The 24,839-nt window shown below is 42.8% G+C and overlaps 1 protein-coding gene across 4 annotated transcripts in view; it reads right to left on the minus strand.

Moving 5' to 3' along the window:
• Nucleotides 1-19: 19 nt before the first annotated feature.
• The window catches only part of LOC110529540 (mitogen-activated protein kinase kinase kinase 5), a 59,048-nt gene continuing 34,228 nt past the window's right edge, over nt 20-24,839 (minus strand). For 3 of the 4 annotated variants that reach the window (XM_036984928.1, XM_036984927.1, XM_021611796.2), the window contains 23 exons: nt 24,433-24,545; nt 23,208-23,367; nt 22,804-22,957; nt 21,016-21,123; nt 20,771-20,823; nt 19,962-20,057; nt 19,538-19,619; nt 18,794-18,927; nt 16,167-16,294; nt 15,763-15,899; nt 15,146-15,251; nt 13,564-13,721; nt 6,473-6,650; nt 6,284-6,304; nt 5,879-6,056; nt 5,324-5,492; nt 4,884-5,075; nt 3,948-4,053; nt 3,310-3,553; nt 2,878-2,990; nt 2,584-2,696; nt 2,199-2,275; nt 20-2,070 (listed from right to left, as the gene is read on the minus strand). In XM_036984928.1, coding sequence (XP_036840823.1) covers nt 2,010-2,070; nt 2,199-2,275; nt 2,584-2,696; nt 2,878-2,990; nt 3,310-3,553; nt 3,948-4,053; nt 4,884-5,075; nt 5,324-5,492; nt 5,879-6,056; nt 6,284-6,304; nt 6,473-6,650; nt 13,564-13,721; nt 15,146-15,251; nt 15,763-15,899; nt 16,167-16,294; nt 18,794-18,927; nt 19,538-19,619; nt 19,962-20,057; nt 20,771-20,823; nt 21,016-21,123; nt 22,804-22,957; nt 23,208-23,367; nt 24,433-24,545 — 2,881 coding nt within the window. In that variant the 3' untranslated portion in view covers nt 20-2,009. Of the gene's footprint in view, nt 2,071-2,198; nt 2,276-2,536; nt 2,697-2,877; nt 2,991-3,309; nt 3,554-3,947; nt 4,054-4,883; nt 5,076-5,323; nt 5,493-5,878; nt 6,057-6,283; nt 6,305-6,472; nt 6,651-13,563; nt 13,722-15,145; nt 15,252-15,762; nt 15,900-16,166; nt 16,295-18,793; nt 18,928-19,537; nt 19,620-19,961; nt 20,058-20,770; nt 20,824-21,015; nt 21,124-22,803; nt 22,958-23,207; nt 23,368-24,432; nt 24,546-24,839 lie in introns of all 4 variants that reach the window. The other variant, XR_005052827.1, reaches the window with a different exon arrangement.

The raw sequence follows: 24,839 nt of genomic DNA on the forward strand, positions 1-24,839 counted from the left end.
GAATATGAAACAAAACGGAAACCTTTGAACAAAACGTTTATTTCTGACAGAAATATTTTAAATAAAAAAGGAACAGGTTGGTGGTATAACAATATGAAAATCGGTTTTCAGTTATGATTTTCATTCAAACATATACATTTGATTTAAAGCATTTGCATTTTTAAAGATAAGATATAGGCTACAAATGAAAGCAGGCTAAATAAAACTCCATACATTTTACAGAGTAAAATATTAATTGGGTCCTCCGACAGATTTTATTGATACTGGCAATGGAACAAAATTACCAAATGTGGCTGCAAGCAGCAATGGATAGATAGGGTTCACGGGATGACCAAAAGGACACGATCGGTTGGGTAACAAAGCAAGCACTCTGTCATGTAGGAACCATCTATCCTTTATGTGCAACCATGAGTCTAAATACAACATCTGGAGTTAATCTGACATATGGTTCATAAGGGGAAGATGATTTTGAGCATTAGCATTACATATGCAAAGAATGAGTTGTTAATAGTTTCCTTGTTTATTGAAATATCAATACCAAATTCAGTGTGGTTCATGTTAGGGATGTCCATGATAGTGATGACAAGTTTCACGTTGATAGGCCACTGTGGAGTGGATCTACAGTTGTTTAAATGGACACGTAATTCCGATTTCCTGATTTATCAATAACTCAGCCATCTTTTTACCAATCCCTTAGCATTGATGATTCACATTCAGTCAGTTTTGGTTTTATACATCTCCCTATGATAGAGAGATATCTGCAGGATTAAGAAGAACTGAATATCTATTTAATATTATTAGACTACTAGACCTGTTAACAGTTTAAAACCAGGACACATTATTTGTGTTCAGTTGTAGAAATGTAAGGGCCATAATAGTCCCTAAGCATTATTTCAGTTTACCCTTTATTTCACAGTTAAGTTTTCAAGACACATTTTTGTTTACACAATAATATGTTTTTTCACAAATAATGTCATCAATCTATCATGAATATGAAACAAAACGGACACATTTCAACAAAAATGCGGTCCTATGGTTCATGTGAATAAGTTTCAAGGTTGGAAAAAAATCTATCCTGACGCACCTTATGGGTCCTTGAGGCAAATTTGTTCAGCACGAGGAAAGACAGCTAATTACAAAGTTTAGAGTCTCTAGGTCAAACGGGGCGGCGGATATGAGGGTTTAAGTGAGAAGGCTTATAACAGCACCAGCTTTGCTGTGAACCTCCAAACACAAATTCGCGTTACATATTTGATAGGACATCTAGCCATTTGTAAATTGTGTCACTGAAAATAGTAATTTACTGTCAATAAAATGTGCTATATATTTGCATAATTTACCCCAAAAAATAACAAAATATACCTAACATTGTAAATTACGTAAAAAAAATGACTTGAACAAAAGTCAAGCGCTATGATGTTTAAAAGACTTCAACACCAGTTAAACAAGTACAAAAGGGCAGGCATGCAGTGATGACAATGAGAGCAGGGCATATCCATAAAACACATTTAAATCAAATAGTGATAAGAAGCCACTAGCAATAACAATGCTGTTTATCAAGATAATGTACAGCAGCTCAAACACATCAGTTTACGTTGTATTTTGTCTCTCAGGCTTGTTTTAGAAGATGGTCAATCTCATGACAGTAAACACATGATAGTAAGGAGAACATTCTACAACCAAATAACATTTAAAGGTTAAATTCTCAGATATGTTTCATGATTTGCCCTGTAAATCTTGGCACAGGTGTCATAACTGTTGAACATTATAAAACCGGTGGCACTTAACTCCATTTGAAAATAGGAATTTCCAAAAAACAACTCATGTGTCAATACTCAATAAATGATAAACTACACTGGAACTGTCCCCCATCAGGACTGAGTCTTGGTCTGATAAATACTGAGATTAAAGTGCAGTGGTGAGTGTTGAGGAGAATACTGAGTTGTTGTTGTTGTGCTTGTGGTGAAGATCCTGTACTGTGGAGGTAGCTAACTCCACACGAGGACTCCTCACACTGGTTTCTGTCTGTAGTCTGTAATGGCCTTCCATAATTTACACAGCATCCCACCTCTGAGGAGGAAAACAAGAGAAAGATGAAGACGGACTTGAGATATTACAGTGTTTCAATCAGGTATTTGAGATGGCTGGATATTTGACAGTGTAGGAGAGAATACTGGAGAATACTGTATGTTGTATACCTTAATCCCAAACTCTTCAGGTCGTCTCTCATCACATACTGGAGAAGGTCATCTAAAGTGTAATCCTCGGTCAAAATCTACAAAATGGAAGATGGATCATGGGTAAAATCATTGGTACCTTAAAGAGATTAAGCTCGGCCAACAGATGGTGCTCAACTGTGTATCTGTTTTACACATACAGTAAAGGTTTTACACATACAGTATGCATAAAGAGTACTAACAATCAATGAATAGCCTCCAGGTACACCCAGGCCATTAGTTTTAACAGCTTTACAACAATGCACACTGTTTACTTTAGTATAAGATTACATGGACGTGAGTTTGTTCACATAATGTACCCATTTAAAACAGACGTGGCTGGGGGCGGGGCTTCCTCAGGACCTACCCTGTCCATGGAGTCATCGTCAGCCCCATGGAGTCTCAGCCACTTGATCAGCTCTGGGTCACCATGGCTCACAGTGGACCGGCTCTTCTGGCTCACAGATGATGTAGGCATATCTGTCACACACATAAGTACAACTATAACTAATCATAGTAGACATATCAAATCATATATTGTCTGTTTCCTGATGTTTGTGTTGTACAAATAATTCCATTAGGCATTTAAAAAGCAGTCTTTTTTAATGCTCTTGTGCTCTCAGATAAAGGTGTGTACTAGTGTATGTTGGGATGTGCTCACCGATGGGTTCTGAGCGGATCCTCAGTAGTTTGATCTCCTGTTCCCTCTCATCCAGGACATGCTGAAGAACAGCCTGGTACTCTCTCTCCCTCGCCAGCAACTGCTCCATCAGCCTGGGGCGACACAGCAGGGAGAGAGGAGGGGAGGGGGAGACAGGGTCATTCAATGAGGAAACACAGTACTACTAAACACGGCTACTGCAGGCGCCATGATGAAAATAAACATTTTTGTGTTTAGGCCCCTGTGTTAGGGCCCTTCTACATAACATAATTTACATTGGTGAGGAAATAATGTGAAGCTACAGGCAATATCTACTACTGATTGGTCACAGATGTGGAGTTAGTAGCAAAGATTGCTCATGACTTGTTGGAATAAATCTCTGGTTTTGTGTCTGACAGTCATTATCATTGTTATGACAGCACGATGACCCACCTGTTGGTTTCCAGCTTCATCCTGCCTAGTTCCATGGTGACGGAGCACTGGGCATTATGGGATCTGTTTGAAACGGTGGAACTGAGCGTGCTCACGCCGGAGGTGACAACCGTGTTGTCATGGGCAGTGTTGGGAGGGGCTCTGCACTGATGGGCGGAGTTATCCTCAGGCTCCACGTCATCGTCAACGTTATCCTGGTCGGCCGGGTCATCCTCCGAGGCCAGGCTGAAGTGGGGCCTTAGCTCTGGGCAAGGACACGTGATATATCTTTACACCTTTACAGCAATACTAGCAATATCATGAAAACTAGTTCATATCCAACAGCTAAACTGCACCTTGAAAGAGGTAACATGAAAGATTAAGACAGCAACATCACAAGCCTCAATAAAGATCCCTCTATGATTAAAATAATCTTTAAATGCAATTGTTATAATGACATCTGACTGGTAGACACATATTCTTGTTAAATGCCCCATTTACATAGTATCTAGTGCATTTCTGTATCCAAGGTTACACATATATGTTATGATTAGATTGGGGCACTGTTCAAAGTCATACTCTTATGTTTAGCTGGCAACCAGTGTGTGTCCTGGTTAAAATGTAATTTAAAACTCTGCGGCTGGAGGCACAGCTATTACCTGGCACCAGGATGGTGATGGCAGTCTGCACCGCTTTACGGATGATATTGTCCAGGGCGAACATCCAGTGGGGCTTGATGTTGTGGTTTCGTAGTACTTTGTTTACCTGGCGACGCATTGGTCAATCAATCACAAAGAAAGAAAGAAAGAAAGAAAGACAGACAGACAATCCATCCATTAATAAACAGCTACACATTTACTACGGATATGTATGCATCCACATCTACCAGTATCCACACATTCGTGGAAAGGAAAACAGGCTTAACTCCAGCGGGTGTCTGTTTACGTTGCGTGTGGTGGTTGCAGATATCTGAGATATCCCCCTATATAATGAGTCTATGGAAACAGCATTTCCCAGAAAAAAAAAGAGCGACAGACATTTATAAAAAGCCATGCATTCTGGAAAATCCAAGTGTGAAAAACAAGTTTGTATCGTGAATTGATAGTAATCTTTCGCAGACAATGTACCCTATAGACCAGAGCTGGTTTCATATGTATCCACTAGGGGGAATCAGAGCTCAGTATTGACTGAGGCAGCTTCAACCTCTGCCTCCCACAGGCAGCTACAGGCTAGTGTCATTTCATTTGCATAATTGTATTTGAGAGGCAGAGGACAGAATCAGCCTCTTTAAATTATGTGCTTTAAGCTGACACATTTCCCTTCTATTACCCTTTCTTAAAGGTCAAAAGTGTTTCACAGTCTATTGTCTGAACTGTTTGTTTAAACAACAGCATGGTGACATAATTCAGCTGTGAACAGTTTACGAAACCTCCTTGAATCATACTTCAATGTCTCCAGAGCCTTTGGTCTATACAAGGACAATTTCAATTCCAACCCATTCACAGTGGACAAATAGACAATGGGATATTTTAATTATCATAGGCCATGTAATGCTTATAGAGATACCTACTAATAGGTGAAGAAAGGGCACTTACTGCATCCTGGAACCCAAATAGCACCACTTGTAGTTGGCTAATGGCCGTGCTGTCAAAGTCTAGCTCTAGTTTGAGCTGGGAGAGGGTGTTGGCTATGATCTTCCTGTCCGCCATGCGCACAAAATCCCCCAGACTGACCACCAGAGTGGAGATATGCTGATGTCTCAACTTAGTGTCCGATGTCTCAGAACCCTGCACAGACAGGGGAGAGACGGATGGAGAGAGGGGTGATGAGAGGAGGGTGACGAAAGGAGTACATATGATAAGGGTTTTGTTTTACCCTGAGAAAGCCCCTCATCTAGCCTGGTCCCAGATCTGTTTGTGCTGTCTTGCCAACTACTATGGTCATTGTCATGCCGTGTGACATACCAGGGAAAAAAACAGAACTGGGCCCAGGTTACCCCTCACCCTGTCCACTACTAGACTAGATGCTTACTGACCTGTTTGAGAGCCTCCACAAGGTTGGACACCACCTTGTCTCTGTCCTCAGTGAGGATGCAGTGCAGAGTGGCCCTCCTCTCGCTGTCCTTCCTAAGCATGAAGAAGCCAGAGTCCTTCTCATCAGGAGATGGAGGAGCACTGTGGTCCTCAAAGTTCTCCACTGGGATACTGGTGGCGAACACAGGTTAGATTAAAGAGACCTCAGGTTTAAAAAAAATATATATTTATACAGGAGAACAACAAAGTTCCAAATATTACATGACATTCTTTGGCATCGTGGTATAAATGGGATAAATTATTCTGTACATTATCTGGAACTAATGTACTCCGTAGATGTACAAGATACCTACATTGTCCATTATTTCCAGATAATGTACAGAGTCAGCGTTCATCTCTTTCCTCCAGATTTAGTTTTTTTGGCATTGCTTTTTGTCAGATGAATTGAGATGGCAGAGGTGCAGTGTTAGTGTGTTTTTCTGATCTCAAACACAAAATTCTGGAGTGAAAATGCTAGCTTCACAAATACATATGGTGCTGACTGTATGTTGTGTTACCTGAGGAACAGGGAGCGGGTAGCTTTGACGTCCCGATCACTGTAACACTTGGTGCTGGGCTTGAAGCTGAAGGGGTTGGTGTTGAGGTCGTTCTCAGGGGAAACAGAGCCGTACTCGCTGCTGCTGCTGGTGTCTTCCACCACCACAGGCACTGGCAGAGAGATGCTGCGCAGGTACTCTTGAGGGCACAGAGACAGGTATAGGCAGGCGGGCACAGTTACACCACTGTTACACAAAGAAAACCAGAGCCTTTTGGTTCTTTTACATTACAGTACTACTTTTGTGAATGAATCATCTCAGAGTAGGGTAGTCAACATGACAATTGGTTTAGCCTAATGTCGTTAGGCGCAGACTCAGCGTGCTCTAAAGAGGAAGCAGCTCAGAAAGGCGCTCAAATTAACTCACCTGAACCTCCTGGTGTCAGAGCTGAGGAGAAAAACAGAGATTTTTTTATTCCATGACATGAATTGTGCAGAAACAACAAAAAAGTATCTAAAACATAAAGTATCTAATAGCAATTGTCTTTCTACTCAGATATGTCTATATTCTACGAACTACTTCATTGATTAACCGGTGACGCATTGTCCTAGCTACCTGTAAAGCCACTCTTGCCCCTCTTCTTGCGGCTGGTGACGGTGAGGAACTCATCAGTGAGCAGGTGCAGAGCGGTGGCCCTCTGGTCGGGGTCAGGTTCAAAGCAGCGTAGGATAAAGGCCTTGGCCTCCATTGACATGGAATCTGGGATCTCAGGATGGATCTTGAACATGCCAACCTGTAGCCAAAATAAAACAGCACAATAATGCTAGATCCAAAGGCCTAACCTGCAGCGGCAGCCAAGATGAAACCCAGCCATGTTAGAGCGAAGGGTCTAACCTGCAGCGGCAGCCAAGATGAAACCCAGCCATGTTAGAGCGAAGGGTCTAACCTGCAGCGGCAGCCAAGATGAAACCCAGCCATGTTAGACCTAAGGGCCTAACCTGCAGCTGCAGCCAAGATGAAACCCAGCCATGTTAGAGCTAAGGGCCTAACCTGCAGCTGCAGCCAAGATGAAACCCAGCCATGTTAGAGCTAAGGGCCTAACCTGCAGCTGCAGCCAAGATGAAACCCAGCCATGTTAGACCTAAGGGCCTAACCTGCAGCTGCAGCCAAGATGAAACCCAGCCATGTTAGACCTAAGGGCCTAACCTGCAGCTGCAGCCAAGATGAAACCCAGCCATGTTAGAGCTAAGGGCCTAACCTGCAGCTGCAGCCAAGATGAAACCCAGCCATGTTAGAGCTAAGGGTCTAACCTGCAGTCAAGTCAAAACAACAAGTCAAGTGACCTAGCCAAATCACCTACCAAGTCATGCTAAAGCTAAGAGCATACAGGACAATATGCTCCATATGCTAAGAGCATACAGGACAATATGAAGGGGACCTCAGATGGCAGTCAGTCAGAGGAGAGTTGGCTTGATTGAGGTGACATTAGTTAGTGGGTAAACTGATCTCTTGTAACCCATAGCTCTGTGGCACAGTAACACTATGCAGGTGAGCTCATGCCATCATAGTACAGGAGGTCAAGTTGACAGTGAAGGACAAAATGCAGCAACTCCAGGCAAGAAGCTCGTCTGATGATAGGCACTACAAACAAATTCCAAACATTGCTTCCGGAATGTAGGCTTGAGATTAGGAATGTAATGCCCCTCCCAGTCGAGACCTTCCAAAGTGGTGCAGGAAATTTTATGTGAGGATTGTTGCCAAATGCGTTCTCATCTGCACAACAAGCCATTGCATAGTAAAACCATTGACCAATGATGAATCTGCACTTTAAGTCACACAGGATGAGACAGACAGAATAACTGCTGAAAGTCTTCTAAAAGATGGCTACATGTGTTGCATTAGCGATCTATACAACCTGCTACAAAACAGTGGTTTAAAAGCACTGCAAAATCCACAGCAATTTACTACTGTAATTCATGGACATGTCTGTCATTCTGTCCTGCATCTCCATCACACTCCGCAGACCACCCAGTTGAATCACTAGCTCTAGTGTTTAATGGACTACATATGTCCGGTCTATGTAATATTGCTGATGAGGGAAACACTTGAAATTTCCACTTCAGATTTATACAAGTGGAAAAAGCTTGAGGAGGGCTCATCAGTGGAACAGAGACTTAAAACAACACAAAGGATAGACTGTATTACACAGTCTATCTCCAGGTACTAGGTCTAATCTCACAGTTGGATAAGTATGTAATCCAATCACACTTATTTTTTTTTAGCTAATAACCACAAAAAGTTTAGCTTTTTTCCATTACAAACACAGTGCTGACAGCATGCTATGTTTGGGATAGTACTGTCCTGGTGATTCAACCATGGAGGAATGTGCCTGGAGGCGTGTAAGGACAGCCATCTGTCATGATCACTGCTGTGTATATTCCCCCCTAAACCGACATTGCGACGGCTCTCAATGAACTACACTGGACTTTGTGCAAACTGGAAACCGCATATCCTGAGGCCGCATTTATTGTAGCTGGGGACTTGAATAAAGGAAATCTGAGGAAAACGCTACTGAGATTTGATCAACACTTCTGTGCTACTTGCGCATCAAACACTCTGGATCATTGCTACACTCCCTTCCGGGATGGCTAAAAGGCCCTCCCCTCCCTTAAACAGGAAGGACTGTGGTAAGGACTGTTCAATGTTGGTCTGACCAATCGGAATCTATGCTTCAAGATTGTTTTGATCCCACGGAATGGGAAATGTTCCGGGTCCCCTCCGATAATAGTATTGACGTATACACTGACTAGGTGACTGAGTTCATCAGGAAGTGCATAAAGGATGTTGTTACCACTGTGACGATTAGAAATTATCCAAACCAAAAACCGTAGATAAGATGGCAGCATGAAATTGGTGACCGGGAACATGGACGAGTACAAACAGACCAGCTCTGACCTCCATATAAGGCAATCAATGAGGCAAAATGACATTACTACTGTTATTACTATTATTACTACTGGAGTCACAATTCAATGGCTCAGACACAAGATGTATGTGGCAGGGATTCCAGACAATCAAGGATTATAAAGGGAAAGCCAGCCAAGTCACGAACACCTTCTTCGCCTGCTTCGAGGAAAACACTGAGCTGGAGACATGGGCCACTGCCGTTCACAAGGACTGTGAGCTCTCGTTCTCTGTGGCCGATGTGAGTAAGACATTTAAGTGTGTTAACCCTCGCAAGGCTGCCGGCCCAGATGGCATTCCAAGCCGTGTCCTCAGAGCTGGTGCAGACCAGCTGGCTGGAATGTCTAAGGAGATATTCAATATTATAATAAGATATTCAATCTCTCCCTATCCCAGTCTGTTGTCCCCACTTGCTTCAAGATGTCCACCATTGTTCCTGTACCCAAGAAAGTGAAGGTAACTGAACTAAATGACTATCGCCCCTGTAGCACTCACTTCTGTCATCATGAAGTGTTTTGAGAGGGTAGTTAAAAACCTGTTGAGGATATGGCAGACATACGCCCCCTTTGGAGAGATTGGGTACCCCTAGTAAACTGGAAAAAAAATCTTTCAAAAATTGTTAATATATGCAAATAAAAATTATTATTGGATAGAAAACACTCTAAAGATTCTAAAACCGTTGGAATTATGTCTGTAAGTATAGCAGAACTCACAGGGCAGGCATTCTTCCAAACTAGTTTTTGTGGCCATGAAAGTTGGAGCAACTTTGACGTCATGGCCCCCACCCTTCCCAACCAGCTATGATTCTGCGGACACTTTCTATCTCTTCCGCTAGATGTCCTCTTTCATTAGAGCTTCAAATCGTTCAAATCGCGCGAGAATTGACCCTATGGGAGTGAAATTAGTGCGTGCCACGAGAGAATAGGCTGTGCGTATGGGCGCGAATTGGTCACAGCCATTCCTTTGTTTCCAGCACTGAAGAGAAGGGCAGACGATGGCCGATTGAATTGAAGTTTGTTTTGCACGTCTAAAACATCATAAAGCTTGCTTCTGCACTTAGTTTGACCTGTTTAGTCGACATATAATGTGTAATTTTGAAGTTTTGATGCGCAACTTATCCGGACCAGAGGACGTTTTGGGTGCATTTCAGCTGATGTTATTAGCAGTAGCTAATACAAAGACGCAAGACTTGAAACCAAACGATGTATTGGGTAAGTATGAAGCCTTCCAGAACATTCTGAACGAAGACCATCGAAGGTAAGGGAATATTTATGCTTAAATCTGTGTTTCTGTTGACTCCAACATTACGTGGAAATGTAGCTTGGAACTGAGCGCTGTCTCACAATATGGAATAGTGTGCGATTTCTGTAACGTTAAAAATAAATCTAACACAGCGGTTGCATAAAGAAGCAGTGTATCTTTCTAACTATATGTAGAACATGTATATTTAGTCAAAGTTTATGATGTCTATTTACGTTATCTTGCCGCGCTACATAGATTTCCTGCGGGCATTTTTGAGTAATTTCTGAAGGTGAACTCACTGTAAATGGACATTTATGGATATAAATGGCATATTATTGAAAAAAAAAAATATGTACTGTGTAATATGTCATATTACTGTCATCTGATGAAGATTTTCAAAAGGTTAGTGAGCGATTTATTTTTTAATCCTGCGTTTGTTGATTGCATGTTTTGGCTATTGAAATGAGCTGTGTCTGGTGGTGGTTTTACATATATATGTGCTATGTTTTCGCCGTAAAACATTTTAGAAATCTGACTTGCTGGCTAAATGAACAAGATGTTTATCTTTCATTTGAGCTATTGGACTTGTTAATGTGTGGAGGTTAAATATTTTTAAGAATATTTTTGCGTTCCATGCGCCACCGTTTCAGCTGCACGTGGGAGGGTTGATTCCCAATTGGGAACCAGTATCGTAGACAGGTTAAGGATCATGTCACCTCCAATTTATCCAACACCTTAAGCCCACTACACTTTGCATACCGCACCAACAGATCCAAGGACGACGCAATCCCCATCACACTGCCCTATCCCACCTGGACAAGAGGAATACCTAGGTAAGAATGCTGTTAATCGACTACAGCTTAGCCTTCAACACCATAGTCCTGTCCAAGCTAATCATTAAGCTTGGGGCCCTGGGTCTAAACCACGCCCTGTGCAACTGGATCCTGGACTTCCTGACGGGCCAACCACAGGTGGTGAAGGTAGGCAACAACACCTTCGCCATTCTGATCCTCAACATGGGGGTGCATGCTCAGCCCCCTTGTGTACTCCCTATTCACCCAGAACTGCGTGCATTCTCAAACTCAATCATCAAGATGGCTGACGACACAACAGTGGTAGGCCTGATTACCAACAACAACAAGACAGCCTACAGGGAGGAGGTGAGAGCCCTTGCAGAGTGGTGCCAGGAAAATAACCTCTCCCTCAACATCAACAAAATGAAGGAGCTGATCGTGGACTTCAGGAGACAGCAGAGAGAGTACACCCCCATCCACAGGGCCACCAAGTTCCTCGGCATGCACATCACTGACGATCTGAAATGGTCCCTTCACACAGAGTGTTGTGAAGAAAGCGCAACAGCGCCTCTTCAATCGAAGGAGGCTGAAGAAATTTGGCTTGGTCCCTAAGACACTCACAAACTTCTACAGATGCACCTTTGAGAGCATTGTGTCGGGCTGTATCACCGCCTGGTACGGCAATTGAACCATCCACAACCGCAGGGCTCTCCAGAGGGTGATGCAGACAGCCTAATGCCCACCGGGGGCACACTGCCTCCCCCCCAGGACATCTACAGCAACTGGTGTCACAGGAAGGCCAAGAAGATCATCGATGACCTCAGTCACACGAGCCACGGCCCGTTCACCCCGCAACCATCTACAGGTGCATCAAAACTGTGATGGAGAGACTGAAAAACATTGTTTATCAGACTGTACCCTGCCCTGAACCTTAGTCAGTGTTACTAGCCAGCTACCACCTGGTACTGTACCCTGCATCTTAGAGACTGCTGCCCTATGTACACTACCGTTAAAGTTTGGGGTCACTTAGAAATGTTATTGTTTATGAAAGAAAAGCACAATGAATCATGCTTCACCACCTGGCAGTCCCAAAGGGTGAATCTGGATTTGACGGATGCCAGGAGATCGCTACCTGCTCCAATGCATAGTGCCAATTGTAAAGTTTGGTGGAGGAGGAATAATGGTCTGGGACTGTTTCATGGTTTGGGCTAGGCCCCTTAGTTCCAGTGAAGGGAAATCTTAACCCTACAGCATACTATATACATGATGATTCTGTGCTTCCAACTTTGTGGCAACAGTCTGGGGAAGGCCCTTTCCTGTTTCAGCATGACAACGCCACAAAGCAAGGTCCATACAGAAATGGTTGTCGAGATCAGTGTGGAAGAAACCCCATCGAACACCTTTAGGATGAATTGGAATGCTGACTGCGAGCCAGGCCTAATTGCCCAACATCAGTGCCCGACCTCAATAATGTTCGTGGCTGAATGGAAGCAATGTTCCAAATTCTAGTGGAAAGCCTTCCCAGAAAAGTGGAGGCTGTTACAGCAGCAAAGGGGGGGCCAAATTCATATTAATGCCCATGTTGGAATGAGATGTCTGATGAGCAGGTGTCCACATACTTATGTATGTATGTATATACAGTTGAAGTCGGAAGTTTACATACACCTTAGCCCGATACATTTCTACTAATTTTTTTACAATTCCTGACATTTAATCCTGGTAAAAATTCCCTGTCTTAAGTCAGTTAGGATCACCACTTTATTTTAAGAATGTGAAATGTCAGAATAATAGTTGAGAGAATGATTTATTTCAGCTTTTATTTCTTTCATCACATTCCCAGTGGGTCAGAAGTTTACATAAACTCAATTAGTATTTGGTAGCGTTGCCTTTAAATTGTTTAACTTGCATCAAATGTTTCGGGTAGCCTTTCACAAGCTTCCCACAATAAGTTGGGTCAATTTTGGCCCATTCCTCCTGACAGAGCTGGTGTAACTGAGTCAGGTTTGTAGGCCTCCTTGCTCGCACACGCTTTTTCAGTTCTGCCCACACATTTTCTCTAGGATTGAGGTCAGGGCTTTGTGATGGCCACTACAATACCTTGACTCTGTTGTCCTTAAGCCATTTTGTGACAACTTTGGAAGTATGCTTGGGGTCATTGTCCATTTGGAAGACCCATTTGCGACCAAGCTTTAACTTCCTGACTGATGTCTTGAGATATTGCTTCAATATATCCACATCCTTTTCTTTCCTCACGATGTTATCTATTTTGTGAAGTGCACCAGTCCCTCCTGCAGCAAAGCACCCCTACAACATAATGCTGCCACCCCCATATATATATATATATATATATATATATATATATTTTGTGTGTATTGTTTTGTATTGCTAGGTATTACTGCACTGTTAGAGCTAAAAACATAAGCATTTCACTGCACCTGCGATAACATCTGCAAATATGTGTACGCAAACAATACAATGTGATTTTATTTGATCTATTTCTGTATCTGACATCACTACGGAGAGAAATAAGTCAGCAGAACCATACATCACAATTAACAACAGAATGAGGGTGAACTCATCATTCAAAGCCATCATTTTGATGGAGATACTACTACATTTTAAGCCAGCCAGACAAAAACACAATTCACCAATGGAAAGTGAACTAAGGTCAATGAACTGAATTTTCGTTGACCTCTGAACTCTGACCTTGAACATGGCGGCCTGTGGTTCGCCCAGCTCGTAGAAGGGTGGTTTCCCAGTGGCCATCTCAATGATGGTGCAGCCAAGAGACCAGATGTCCGCAGGCTTGCCGTAGCCTCGAGGGCCTTTATCTATGATCTCAGGGGCCATGTACTGTAGTGTCCCTGCAAAACAACAACACACCAAACAGACAGGAAATTATACAAATTTTAGCTACTAGTTACAAGTTGCATTTGTAAAAATGTGCATATCAGTGCTGATACAAGAAAATCAGGTTTTCAAGTTCAAGATTTAATGCAATAATCAATGACAATACAATAATAAAACAAACACACGAGAGATAAGAAGAAATAGGAACACAATAAGTAAGAAAGTAAGCATACTATATGTAGGGTCAGTTCCAATACCATATTTACAATGTGCAGGGATACTGGCGGGATGGAGGTAAAAATGTATAGGGTTAAGGTGACTTTAATGAGGTTGAACTCTAGGTAGGGCTGCAAAATTCCTGAAAATTCTATAAATTCCCTGGTTTTCCAGAAATCCTGGTTTAATTAAAGTTCCTGGATTTTGCAACCCTAGCTCTAGGGCTAAGTTTAATTCTGTGCAAGTGAAATTCTTCTAAATGCTAGCCTGTTTCAGTAGTATAGCCTAATCAACAAAGAAGAACTACATATTGTAACTCTAGATGAAGTGAGTCTATTTAGGTCTAATTATAGCCTACTGTAAGTGGAGCTTCAAAAGAGCTTTTAAAAAGGTAAGCTAAGTGCTATGGTGAAACTGGGAGAGACACATTGACGCACAACTTAAACAGGACAAACTGACTGCACTGGATGGTTTCAAGATGCATCTCTATGCTCCAATCAGATGGTCGTAACAAATGGGTCAAGCTGTGCTATCATTGGCTGCCACAATGTCAGCGATGGCATAACCCTGGCATCTTGACCTGACCACTCTGAATATCAACGGCAGGCTATTCTGAGATACGTAATTTACAGGATGATGAGCTAAAACAAGATAAATCCTCAAACACACAACACAAATAGTTTCTTAGAGATTAAATCTCAGCAGAACTATAATTGTAAATAGTAAGTGGGATCACTGTTTTGGTTGAGGGTTCAGCCCATTTTCAAACAACCTGTTCCATCAAGGCATTTTTTGACAATGTAGGGAGAGGAAGCTCAGTGGTTATACAGACCAGTACACACCAGTTGTTATAAACCCAGTCAAACAGACCAGTACATACCAGTTGTTATTAACCCAGTCAGGTAGACCGGTAGATACCAGTTGTTATTAACCCAGTCAGGTAGATCAGTACATACCAGTTGTTATAAACCCAGTCAGACAGACCAGTACACACCAGTTGTTATAAACCCAGTCAGGCAGACCAGTACATACCAGTTGTTATTAACCCAGTCAGGCAGACCAGTACACACCAGTTGTTATTAACCCAGTCAAACAAACCAGTACATACCATTTGTTATTAACCCAGTCAGGCAGACCAGTACACACCAGTTGTTATAAACCCAGTCAGGCAGACCAGTACATAGCAGTTGTTATAAACCCAGTCAGGCAGACCAGTACATACCAGTGAAAGTCTCAGTCCATGGGTTGATCCCAGCCAGCCTTTTAGAGGTACCAAAGTCAGATATCTTCAGAACTCCGCTATATGTGTTTATAAGCACATTATCACCCTGTGGATATAAAGACAACCAAGAGGATTATAAAAGAGCTCCATTCTAAGTAATCTCCATTCATTAGACTTAACCCAGTGACTATGATAACAGCCTAGTAATCTAAGGTATTTCCTAGAAGGCAATCAGCAACAGTTGTTACAGTGGGCTATATTCACCACTTGACGTAAATGGCTGTTACGGTCATTTGATGAGACACTATTGTTAAATGAGGCAGAATTTAGAGGCCTATCTTGTCCTGGGTATGTGAAAAAGAGTATGCTAACCTAAATTAATGTTTCTATTATGGGATTGTAGTGTGGTCAGTGTGTTTTATCATTTATGACTGAGATTGAGTTATGCCACGTCACGTTAACCTTCCGGTAGGATGATAAGGGGAAGTCATCATACTAGAGCCAGGCGCCACTTACAAATCAAATCATTTCTGTACCACCGACATGAATGTGGCCTCCCTACTGTCTAGGCGCATACTGCACATTGGCCAAAGGCTTTGAAATAGACCAGGCTTCACCTTGATGTCTCTGTGAGCAATCTGGTTGTCATGGAGGTATTTGAGTCCCTCCAGGATCTGTCTGGTGTAGAAGCCGATGGTGGGTTCGTTGTTCTTCAGAGGGCCCCATTTAGACCTCAGCAGAGCAGACAGGCTTCCTGCAGGCAAACCACAGGACAAAGTCGAATACATATCAATACATTCTGGTTTACTATCAGCAGGACGGTAGTGTATTCAATCAGTAAGCCAGGATACCTATTACATAAATCAGACAAGATATGTGTTTTTATTTGTTTCTAGGTGTAGTGGAGGAAATGTTGTTCTTGTCTTTCACTGAGTAAAGATGCAACATTGTCTTATAAGAAATGGTTGGGCATTGACTAGATAATTTTACCTTTCTAATGCTGCACGGATAGCCCTCTTACCTCCGGGAACCTGCTCCATGAAGATTTTGATAAAACCATTCTCGCTGATGGAGCCCAAGTACTGCACAATGTTCTTGTGCTTCAGATGTTTGTGAAGGGCAATCTCCTCATGGAGGGGCTGAGAGTACCTTGGACAGAACATCCGCTGTTACATCTCCCAGGAGGAAGAGCAGGATATTCTCTCTCACTCACTCTCTCTCTCACACACACACACACACACACACACACACACACGCACGCACGCACGCACGCACACGCACACACACACAATGGTCAAATAAAACTAAAGAGGACGAAGACACTTTACTGAGAAATAAATATTCAAACTTCACACCATAAATAATAAGACTAGATACATTCTCCCAATATTCTACTGAATCAGACACTTAGATCGTTTTCCCCCCTGAGAGGATACTTCAGAGTTTCTTCTTAATGATTAATAATAATTATTCACACATTTGAGTTAGCCCATGAGAGCCCTTTAATGACTTGTAATGTGATGAGTGGAACAATGCGTGACAGAGGAATTTTCAAGGCTGATTGGGCTCTGAAGGAGTCCCATAATAAGCCAGGAGTAGTTGGAACAATGAGTATACCAGAGATGGTGGAAGGCAGTGAAGCGCAACGCAATGCAAGGAAGTGGAGTAGAGTGCTTGGTACACTAGTTGCTAGGCAACCATTTCCCCCCTATTCTTTTCATTGCCAAGTCACTCGATCAGGTTTATAGCACAATGCTGCTTGAAAGTATGTGAATCCTACAGTGCTGGTCATTAGTTTTGCTATAAAATATTAAAATAAACATATAAAATCCTTATCTAAACCCCAATTCATAATAAAGACATTCCAAGTAAATTATATATTTTCATTGTTTATTTAACAAAAGTGGTTTATTTAACTCAGATTTGATGTGTGCAAAAATATGTGAACCCCTTCAGTCAATAGCTTGTGGCACCTCCATTAGCAGTGATAACTTGGAGTAAACGTCTCCTATAGCCAGTAATCAGTCTCTGACATCTATTTTGAGGGATTTTTGCCACTCCTCCTTACAGAACTCAGCCAATTGAGTGAGGTTTGAGGGGTGTCTGGCATGAACTGCCCGCTTCAGGTCCTGTGACACCATCTCGATTGGATTTAGGTCAGGACTTTAACTTGGTCGATCCAAAACATAAATCTTCTTTCTCCTGAGTCATTCTTTGGTAGATTTGCTTGAATGCTTTGGGTCGTTGTCTTGTTGGAAGACCCATTTCCGGCCCAACTTTAGCTCCTTGACTGATGGCCTGTCGTTCTGTTCAAGAATCTCCTGGTATACCTCAGAATTCATGGTTCCCTTAATGATGTGGAGTCATCCAGGTTCAGAGGAGGAAAAGCAGCCCCAGATCTGGACATTCCCACCACTATGCTTGACTATTGCGATAAGGTTATTTTGGTGGTAGGCAGTGTTGGATTTTCACCAAACATAGCGGTGTTGATTATGACCAGAACAGTCCATTTGGGACTCATCGGTTCAGAGAATGAACTACCAGAAACCTTCAGGTTTGTCCAGGTGGTCTCTGGCAAAGTTATCTTTTGAGAGAAGAGGCATTTATATTCAGTGTTCTTCTTATTGTTGTTGAAGCATGCACAGTCACTTGAGATGCAGCAAGGGAGGTCTTCAAATCTCCAGATCTTATGTGTGGGTTGGCTTTTACCAGATTTATTATTGTTCTTGTGGCTCTTTTTATTTTGGAAGAGTGTCCACTTCTAGGCTAAGTTGCTGTCATGTTAAATGCTCTCCATTTGTAAATGATTTGCCTCACAGTGGAATGATGGGGCTCAAATATTTTTTAGATGATTTTATAGCCTTTCCCAGACTGATGTGCTCTCACAACCCTCCTCCTGATATCCTTGGAGATCTCCTTTCCTCTCAGCATGGTGTGCTTTGTGTTGACCTGGATGGGTAACACCAAACTGACCAGGTTTCTTATCTCTATTTATCAGAGTCCCATCCAAACTCTTTCCTGACAATCTCTCCTTTGATTGGTTCATTTGGTACACAAGTATTTACTTACCCACCTTATTCTACTTACCTACTTGATTTAACCAATGCAACTTGGGGTTCACTTATTTTTGCAACTGCACTAATTCCTTTTTAATGTTGTTTTTCTACTACACGCATGATTTCCTCTACACCAACATATGGCATTAAATATAAACCTGTTTTGTCAGAACAAAAAGACTGGTTCTGATTAGATGAAGATTTCATGGTAAAAACCCCAAAAATATGTAATTGCACAAGGGGTTCACATACTTTCAAGCAGCACTGTATAACACTGGTGTCCCAAGGAAAGGACACACCGCAGGAGAGCAGGTCTAGCACAGAGCTAACACAGTGGACGGCTCTAACGACTGCTTTGGCGCCCCCTTCTATCTGCCAATCAAATGACCACTCTCAGGAAACCACTTCAGTTGTTATGCTCTGAATTACCACTCACTCACTTTACATAACGACACGGGGACTTTTGCTATACAGCCTTCCATTAGCAAAGTGCGTGATAAAAAGACAGTGAAAGAGTCATGGTTTGGGGGGAATGGTAGAAGCTGATTGGTAGGGTCTTTTTGGAGAAAGTCTAGTTTACATGTTCTCTTACCTGCTGTCTCTCTCCGGTATCTCCTTGATGGCCAGCCGCACCTGGTTGCTAAGGTCCCGGCCGGCATACACTACTCCAAACGTCCCTTTTCCCAGAACCACCCTCTCTCCATGCTCATTATACTCATAGTCGTACTGAAGAGTCAAGCACAGGAGGACATTATGTTAAAGATGACATTTTGTTGCATGTTAACTTCAAGGCCCATTACAATCTAGAGTTATAACAGGGACATATAGAGGTATATCTAAGAACAGGTGAGCTATAAAGTGACAGTTGTGGTTGGGTAGTAACTGATAGAAACAAAGGGAAATGTGAGCTTTGCAAGGTATGGTCCAGATCAAACAGTGTTCAAAAAACTATTGGGGCATCTGATCTGGGCCATGCTAGTGTTTGGCAGGAAGAGGCTGTGTCATTGTTTTGGGTAATTATTCACAGGTAATTGTTTTGTCGCACCACTGGGAGAACAGGTGAATAGAGGGACAGTTGCTTTTCATACAGTACAGTCTGTTGGTTTCTATTGCATGAGCAGCGTGACCCACTTTCACACTGTAGGAACCATTTCAACACTTTACATGGCCTGTATCTGGTTTTATATAGATTTTGAAAAACAATCGGAGAGACTGTTTCTGCTGAATACATCCTAGACCTTGTATACATATACTGTACATCAGGTAATCCTGTTGGAAATAACATAGAAATAAAATAATGTGGCTAGAAAAGGAGTATCCTTCTCTCCTCCTTCACCTCTAGGGCGTCAATGTCACACTCCCCCTCTTCCGGGCCTTTCCATGCTTCCTCTGCGATGCTGTTGACCAGATCACAGAACCTGCAACACACAGAGCAGTCACATCAGTAACGTTCCACATTTGAGATGAAATACTCAATTTACACCCAGACAAACACCAGAACCTTCACCGCACTTAAAAATATGTCACAAGAGCAGTCGTGAAATAACACAGAGCCCAGACAAGCAGCCTTTCACACACTCACAAACCCCCATCACACCAGCACTGACTCACTGAATCACACTGTGGAGCTATTGAGACTGGCTAGCTGTGCTTTGGTTCTTCTTTGTGAGAGTCACAAGTCTACAGTACAGACACTCCCTTGGAGAACAGCTCATGTGCTTGTGAGATGGCGCAATCACGGCGCAGAGGGACAGACAGACCTTTTGCAGTGCATCTCTGTGCAGAAGTAGATCTGAAAGTCCTCTGAGTTGTGCAGCACATACAGGAAGGCACTGCGCTCGTCAAACTTGGAAATACTGAGGAAGATGAGTTGACAGTTAGAGAAAAGACGACAGGTGAATTCACATGACATCTATAGAACGCTGGCATAGACTGGATGTCTAGGTGTAGCCAGAAATGTCTGAGAAATCATTCCAGTAGTCTCTAAGTGCAGAAGCTTTTTCTTTTCACCAGAACTGCAAGTCTCTTACAACCTAACTATGTTCTTCATTCAATCACATACAACAAGTTACAGTAACTCTGAAAGAATGAATATAACTCTGAACATTCATTCCCACACACACACACTGTTGAGTCTCCACCAGTGTTCAGCTGAGCGAACAGAGATTTTAAGCCAGTTAACTAAGGCCAGGGCTGAGCGGAGTGGACCAGAGCAGAGAATGAGTGGTTGAATTCAGCCCACCATGGCACACTGCTGCAGCCAAGGGAACTGCCATTGTCTCCTAGTACACTGGAGGGCGAGTGGGCAAAAACAAAAATACGCTCCCTAGCAACATCTCACAGAGGCCCTCTGAAGTGGGAGATCAGTTGGAGGGGGAAGGAGGGAGAGGCATTGAGGGACCATCTCTGACTAATATTGCCTTGGGAACCAGGTGGCCACATTATAATCTTTTATGTTGTTGGCATAAGTTACAGAGGAGAGTAGAGGAGAGAGGAGAGTAGAGAGCAGTCTTTATTGCCCATACATTACAATGAGTGTGTAGAGCTGGACAGCTGTGAGATCACCAACCTGACACCCCGTACTGACATGGCCCTGAAGTTCCACTCATGGACCCCCCTGTGCTGTTAGAACGATCAGAAAAACATGAACATCAGTACCTCTGGTGACTGATTAAAATGTGTCAGGGCAGAGAGAGACAGAGACAGAGAGAGACGGACATTTAGACAGACAGGCAGGGCTGTACTCCTTTTCTGAGACACAAAGCAAAGACACAAGGCAGTTGTCACACAGTCTTCCTGTGGTCAGTAACTTACCTTGTCATCAGGGGAAACATGCCAGATGGAGACAGTGTTCTCCTCCACATCGTTGTTTATGGACAAGTACGAAGGCAGGTAGACTTTAGTGGGCTCCAATATCAACACCTGGAAAAAAGGACAACCAATAGGACATCAAGACATTTCACAATAAAGCAGAGAAAATAAACAGTGTAGGAAAACTGCCCCAGCGGGTACCACTGTTATGGTTGATGTAGAGCACCAGTCAAAAGTGTGGACACACCTACTCATTCAAGGGGTTTTCTTTATTTGTACTATTTTCTACATTGTAGAATAATAGTGAATACATCAAAACTATGAAATAACACATATGGAATCATGATGTAACCAAAAAAGTGTTAAACAAATCAAAATATATTTTATATTTCAGATTCTTCAAAGTAGCCACCTGTTGCCTTGATGACAGCACTGCACACTCTTGGCATTCTCTCAACCAGCTTCATGAGGAGTGCTTTTCCAACAGTCTTGAAGTAGTTCCCACATATGCTGAGCACTTGTTGGCTGCTTTTCCTTCACTATGTGGTCCAACTCATCCCAAACCATCTCAATTGGGTTGAGGTTGGGTGATTATGGAGGCCAGGTCATCTGATGCAGCACTCCATCACTCTCCTTGGTCAAATAGCCCTTACACAGCCTGGAGGTGTGTTCGGGTCATTGTCCTGTTGAAAAACAAATTATAGTCCCACTAAGCACAAACCAGATGGGATGGGGTATCGCTGCAGAATGCAGTGGTAGCCATGCTGGTTAAGTGTGCCTTGAATTCTAAATAAATCACTGACAATGTCACCAGCAAAGCACCCACACACTATCACACCTCCTCCTCCATGCTTCACGGTGGGAACCACACATGCGGAGATCATCCATTCACCTACTCTGCATCTCACAAAGACCAAAGGACAGATTTCCACAGGTCTAATGTCCATTGATCGTGTTTATTGGCCCAAGCATGTCTCTTCTTATTATTGGTGTCCTTTCGTAGTGGTTTCTCTGCAGAAATTTGACCATGAAAGCCTGATTCACGGAGTCTCCTCTTAACAGTTGATGTTGAGATGTGTCTGTTACTTGAACTCTGTGAAGCATTTTTTTGGGCTGCAATTGGAGGTGCAGTTGACTCTAATGAACTTATCCTCTGCAGCAGAGGTAACTCTGGGTCTTCCTTTCCTGTGGCGGTCCTCATGAGAGACAGTTTCATCATAGAGCTTCATGGTTTTTGGGACTGCACTTGAAGAAACTTTCAAAGTTCTTGACATTTTCCGGACTGACGGACCTTTATGTCTTAAAGTAATGATGGACTGTTGTTTCTCTTTGCTCATTTGAGCTCTTCTTGACATAATATGGACTTGGTCTTTTACCAAATAGGGCTACATTCTGTATATCACCCCTACCTTATCACAACACAACTGATTGGCTCAAAAGAAGGAAAGAAATTCCACAAATGAACTTTTAACAAGGCACACCTGTTAATTGAAATGCATTCCAGGTGACTAACTCATGGAGCTGGTTTAGAGAATGCCAAGAGTGTGCAAAGCTGTCATCAAGGCAAAGGGTGGCTACTTTGAAGAATCTGAAATATAAAATATATTTTGATTTGTTTAACAATTCCTTATGTGTTATTTCATAGTTTTGATGTCTTCACTATTATTCTACAAAATAAAGAAAAATCCTGGAATGACTATTTACTGGGACTGTATATGTCTAACTGTCAAGGTCAAGTCTAAACAGTGAAGAATCCCAGGAAGGAAGGCAAAGAGAGCATGCGACACATACCGGGAAGCGGACAGACGAGACGTCTTTCTTTGTGGCCTCCACCAGGAAGTCCATCCAGAAGTCCACCAGTTCCTGTTTGGGCGGCAGCTGCTCTACAGAGGGCTTTTTGAAGTGCTGGTAAATCAGGATGGTCTCCACAAGAGAGCGCAGATACCTGGGTTGCAGTCAACACAGATGATAGCTTAAAAGAAATGTAAAAGGCCTTCAACTGCAGGAAAAGAAAAGGCAGTTAAACAGAGCTAAATAAGTTTGAATAGATTGTTTAAATCTTGAGAACCAAAAGAAAATAGGCCACTGACTGACTACGAAAGACGAAAGCACATTTAAATTGTGCAAAATAGGTTGAAATAAGTTCACTATATGTTGAGCTTTAAATGTAAAAAATAAAGAACATCCTCGCTCACCAGACAGGGGCCTTCAATTTGAAGAGTTTCTCGGAGGCCTGTATGACCCTGGTGTTGTCACAGGCCAGGATGCTAGCCCCCAGGAAGAAACCCACATCCCAGTAGCTCTGCAGCTTATCCAGGCTGCCCTTCTTCCCCAGTAGGCTGCTCAGCTTCACTCCTGGAGAGAACAACAAGGTCAGGTCAGGGACATATTATAACAGTGGAGGCTGCTGAGTGAAGACGGCTCATAATAATGCCTGGAACCGAGCAAATGGAATGGCATCAAACACAAAGAAATCATGTATTTAATACCATTCCACATATTCTGCTCAAGCCCTTACCACGAGCCCGTCCTCCCCAATTAAGGTGCCACCGACCTCCTGTGTATTATTATCATATAAAAGAAAGATACTCCACACTGTTGAATCCTTCCGTTTTATTGTGCAACGTTTCGAGATACTATGTCCTATTTTGACCTATTTTGTGTTATTTTTTATACCATGTGTTATTTAAACAATATGGCCAGAGGAGGTGTGGTATATGGCCAATATACCACGGCTAAGGGCTGCTCTTACGCACAACTCAATACAGAGTGCCTGGACATATCCCATAGCCGTGGTATATTGGCCATATATCACAAACCCCTGATGTGCCTTAGAGCAGTAAAAAAAAAGTTGTCGTCATACCCGTGGTACACAGTCTGATATACCACGGATGTCAGCCAATCACCCTTCAGGGCTTGAACCACCCAGTTTATAATTCTTCACAGAGATCAGATACTTAGCGAAGGAGAACACAATGGGATGTACTGCACAGCAGGGGTTTGGGAATAGGCTGGGCACTGTAGAGCTTACTCTTATGTCAAGCATTTCACCTGAAATGTAGATTGGAGAATCTTAGTAGGTACTTGCCATGTTGCTACTAAATTGCAGAGCGATAATGGGGCATGGTTGTTATTTTTGGCCTCGCTGAGGGAAGCTGCCACTACATGTCCTGCTCAGGCAGCCCAGGACAGGGCAGATTAGAGGAGAGCAGGGGGGTGGGGGGGGGGAGCAGCGACTTGGAGGAGGCCCACGGTTGATTCCCAGGATTGTCTGTCCTGTTTCTCACATTCCTGTGCTACTTTCTGAGCCTCAGATGTCACAGTAAACACAGGGGATTGGGAGCCAAACAGCACAAAACTCAGGCAGCTCAAGGCAAAACATTAGATATCAAGGAGAATAAAGTGTTAGCCAATACTCACCGACTTTGCGGAGCTCGAAGGAGGCGTCAAACTGGTGTCCCGCTGCCAGGAGTAGAACGGCGTAGTTGATGCCAGAGTGTAGTGTCGGCTCAGACTCAAACCCCTTCTTAAACCTGAGAGGAACGACAGAGAAGCTAACTTAGAATCACCAATATTACACACTATGCTTAATTTTTAAATCAGACATGATGTTCAGACATAAGTGTCCTTAGTGAGAACTCCTTAGTGAGAACTTTTCATCTCCCTAGTTTTGTAAAAAGCATCCAAAAACAATTACAGCCTTATTTGGCAGGGTGCACAGAGGAACCACTTGCACAAAGCTTGGCATTCGCAGATAAAAACCCTAATTTACTTAATGAGCAATCTGTTCCACTGAAGGAATGAGTGTGAATAACATGAGAAGGCTC

Source organism: Oncorhynchus mykiss, chromosome 8, assembly GCF_013265735.2.
Source record: "Oncorhynchus mykiss isolate Arlee chromosome 8, USDA_OmykA_1.1, whole genome shotgun sequence".
Lineage (NCBI taxonomy): Eukaryota > Metazoa > Chordata > Actinopteri > Salmoniformes > Salmonidae > Oncorhynchus > Oncorhynchus mykiss.